Source organism: Rhopalosiphum maidis, chromosome 4 (assembly GCF_003676215.2).
Source record: "Rhopalosiphum maidis isolate BTI-1 chromosome 4, ASM367621v3, whole genome shotgun sequence".
NCBI classification, from domain to species: Eukaryota; Metazoa; Arthropoda; class Insecta; order Hemiptera; family Aphididae; genus Rhopalosiphum; species Rhopalosiphum maidis.
This window is the reverse complement of record NC_040880.1, coordinates 23555906-23559367: the sequence shown is the minus strand read 5'-3', so window position 1 is coordinate 23559367 and position 3462 is coordinate 23555906. Positions and strand designations below refer to the sequence as shown.

At 28.6% G+C, this 3462-nt stretch overlaps 1 protein-coding gene across 2 annotated transcripts; it reads right to left on the bottom strand.

Annotated features, from left to right (window-relative positions):
* Positions 1–441: 441 nt before the first annotated feature.
* On the bottom strand, positions 442–3159 carry LOC113549938. Of its 2 annotated transcripts, none has more exons than XM_026951471.1 (3): positions 3023–3159; positions 1718–1832; positions 442–623 (listed from the first exon to the last, which is right to left on the bottom strand). In XM_026951471.1, the coding sequence occupies exons 1-3, from the start codon at positions 3050–3052 to the stop codon at positions 475–477; spliced, it is 294 nt and encodes a 97-aa protein (XP_026807272.1). In that variant the 5' UTR covers positions 3053–3159; the 3' UTR covers positions 442–474. The 2 variants fall into 2 exon arrangements, with proteins under 2 accessions (XP_026807272.1, XP_026807271.1); XM_026951470.1 differs by lacking the exon at positions 3023–3159 and adding an exon at positions 2050–2197.
* Positions 3160–3462: the final 303 nt, after the last annotated feature.

The following is a 3462-nucleotide window of genomic DNA, read 5'->3' as shown; positions in this document are numbered from 1 at the left end:
GTTATCTACTGCACTGGTGATAATAATCATTATCAAGCATATCGTGTACACTAGCGTGCACTAATGTTGACAGAAGAAAACTAACATAAAAATAATATATTATTAGCCAAAAGTGATACAAAACTGAAAACACAAATTTATTTATTATGGTTTGTATTTCTAAAAATTCAACTGGTAAAAACCCGGGCTTATTAAAATCAATTCCATTACTACTTGACAAAAACACCTATAAAGACTGTTTAGAAGCATTTTTCGTACCTAAAAAAAAATAATATTTAATGGTAGTAATTTGCAATGCAATTAAAATAGCTTTGCCAAACAAAATTAATATGGTAAAAAAAAAAATAAATAAACGCTTATAAAATATAATATAAATGAATATATTTCCAAATAATTATTTCTTATAAAAATAAAACACAATTATGAGGAAAGGAGACACCAAAATAAAATACGAAGATTTCATCAGTATTATTTTTATTTATTATTTTTATTGGAGTTCTTCTCGGACGGATCATTCTCGTCTTCTTCAGATGAAGCATCGATGACGATTTCCGGCCCTACTTCACCGATAGGCGCGTAGAGGAGCCTATAAACATCCGAATTGGAACGCCTTTGTCCGTTCACTAAAAACGAGAATAATAATTAATAAACACGATTAAAAAAACACAGTATTCAATATTTAAAAACGGTTGTCGTTGAATGTATTGGAGGAATTCATTAATTCATAATAAGTCAAATATTTATAAATATAAAAATTCCAATCTAGGAACTGTTGATCAAATATAAAAATTATTTCAATAAATACCAACTCATTTTTAGTTCAAAATTTCTGTAATGCTTAATTTTTCGCAGAAGAATCTACTTATATTGTCATTTAGCTGTACTCAATTTCAATTAAGACGACGCCATGCATGTGTTGTCACTGTTTTACTAACGTACATCACAGCAAATTTGCGTTCAGCAGAACACATTTTGTGATGTTAGTTTTAATATTAGAGTAAATTTACTCATTACCAAATTTAAAGGTAAGAATATTATCTAGGAAATGATATATGTTTTTATTGATATTATCATTTTAAAGTGAGTTATAAATATTATAAAGTTGTAATATTAATTTTACATAGCTATAACTCACTTTAAAATTTTAAATGATAATGTCAATAAAAGCATAAGTCATTTTTTAGATAATATTCTTACCTTTAAATTTTATAATAGGTAATTTCACTCTAATATTAAAGCTAACATTACAAAATGTGTTCTGTTGAACGCAAATTTGCTATCATGTACGACGTACGTTAATAAGACAGAGATAACAGAAACACATGAAGGTATGGCGTTCTCTTAAAAACGCACAGAATGATACCAAGATTATACGAATACAATATTATAGTATAATATTATATTTATATACATAATACTATACAGTATTATATGAAATAAATAAATTATATTATTCACAATGCGTAAAACAACATACAGTAAAAACAATAATAATAAAATAATAGACATAAGTATATTCGAAAATAAAAACCCACAACTTCACATAAATGAAAATGATACAATTTCAAAATAGATATACAGTATCTATACACAAAAATGAAAATAAAAAATGTACTATAACCATCTAACCATTTAAATTAAAAATAATTTTATTCATATCTTGGAAAATTTTAAAATTGCCAAATATTTTATATGTAAAACAATCATACTCGCTTACCTCTATTTTCAGCTGAATTTCCATTGCCATCGATTCTCGCCCTGGTATCATTTATAGCAGAGTGGTAAGTATGAAAATACTGCAACATCTCTAACACATATTCTTCATGCGTTTTCTAAAATTAAAAAAAAATTTATTATTTTTAAAATTAAAAAAATGTATATTCTTATTTTATGAATTATTTAATGTTTTTATATTTCCATTTCTCTTAACTCAATAATCGTTAAAATAAAAATCTTAATCTTATAAACAAATAATTATTTGCTACATTGCCTAATCTGCTTTGGAAATTCGCTCCTCTAACAATATAACTTAATATTATTTGATTATACCTCTACATTGTTTTCGTCATCATCACTTTGAGAACGCCGCGACATATTGTTCTGTAGGGCTTAAAAAATATAACGAGGAAAAAAACAAACAAATTAAGTCTATCACTGGTGTTGTGTGTGGGCAAATAATTGGCAATTTCGTGTGCCGCGTACGGTGTCAAACTGAAAATTAAATGAACTGACCATTATTACCTCAAGGACCTGTTCGACCACCACCATCACCACCACCACCACCACCACCATCGCCACCACCACTAACACCACCCCACTTTGCTATAGCTGCGTAAATCGTCCCATCGAATATTTGGCTACCTGCTTCTTTATTTATTATCTACTTGACTCGTGCGTTATGGTTGCTGAAGACCATTATAACAATCAGAGTATAATATCTTTGACCCACGCATAAATAACATATTATATCTATACATGTGTTGTGTTGTAATTTACTGTGCACAAGGCAATCGGGAGTGTCTATAAGCGCGCATAAAGGTCATTGTATGAGTCAAAAACCACTTTTCCAAACCTTTATTTGTGAAAGAATTGTGATGTTTTGTAAGTATTTTTAAAGAGATGATTATTTTTATGAAATTTGATGGCGGTATAATGTCATTGTTAAGAGTTGTGGTACCCAGGCAATCACATCATTAATATCACACTTGTTGATTAATCACATCAAAAACAACTTCGTTATAATTCCGTGTAAAAAAATAAGCTAAGTAAAAAAATGTCTGTAGAGTGTAGTGACATTACATTTAGTAGGTTATAATTAAAACTTTAAAAGACGTGATAATAATATGGAAACTTAGTAGAATACTATTGAGCTGCAGCAATGATAGTAGTGGGATGGAAAGACGGCGGATCGGGGGACAATGGGACATATTATATTTTTGATATTTTCGTCGTGTACAAAAAATCATTCTTAAAAGTATTAAACATTTTCAGTTCTAAACTTATTACGTTTAAGCTATCTAACCAATCTATTTGCGAGTTCCTCCGTTTCCATCTGCACAATATTTCTGATCCATTGATATCTTATACGACTTTATATGTTTAGCCCGTTTGCCCTGTAGAGCTGACCGATGGAGTAACACAATAGTACGGGTTTTCAATGGTATAACTTGGTTTCCAGCTGTTACTATACTGTTAGTAGCTATTACGCTATTTTTTTTACTTAGCTACTTAGCTACCGTCGCGCTGTATATAATATGCAATATGAACGATTCGATAATTATATTTTATGTAAAAATGTAAAATGTATCTATACGGTTAAAGTGTGTGTATAAACACACATGTGACACATGTTACTGCATGTGAGTGTTTTATTTTTTCTCCAAAAAATAAATGTTTATATTGAATTAACAAATTTGAATTTTATTTTAATACAAATTATTTTTAGTATTTTAAATTATGTAT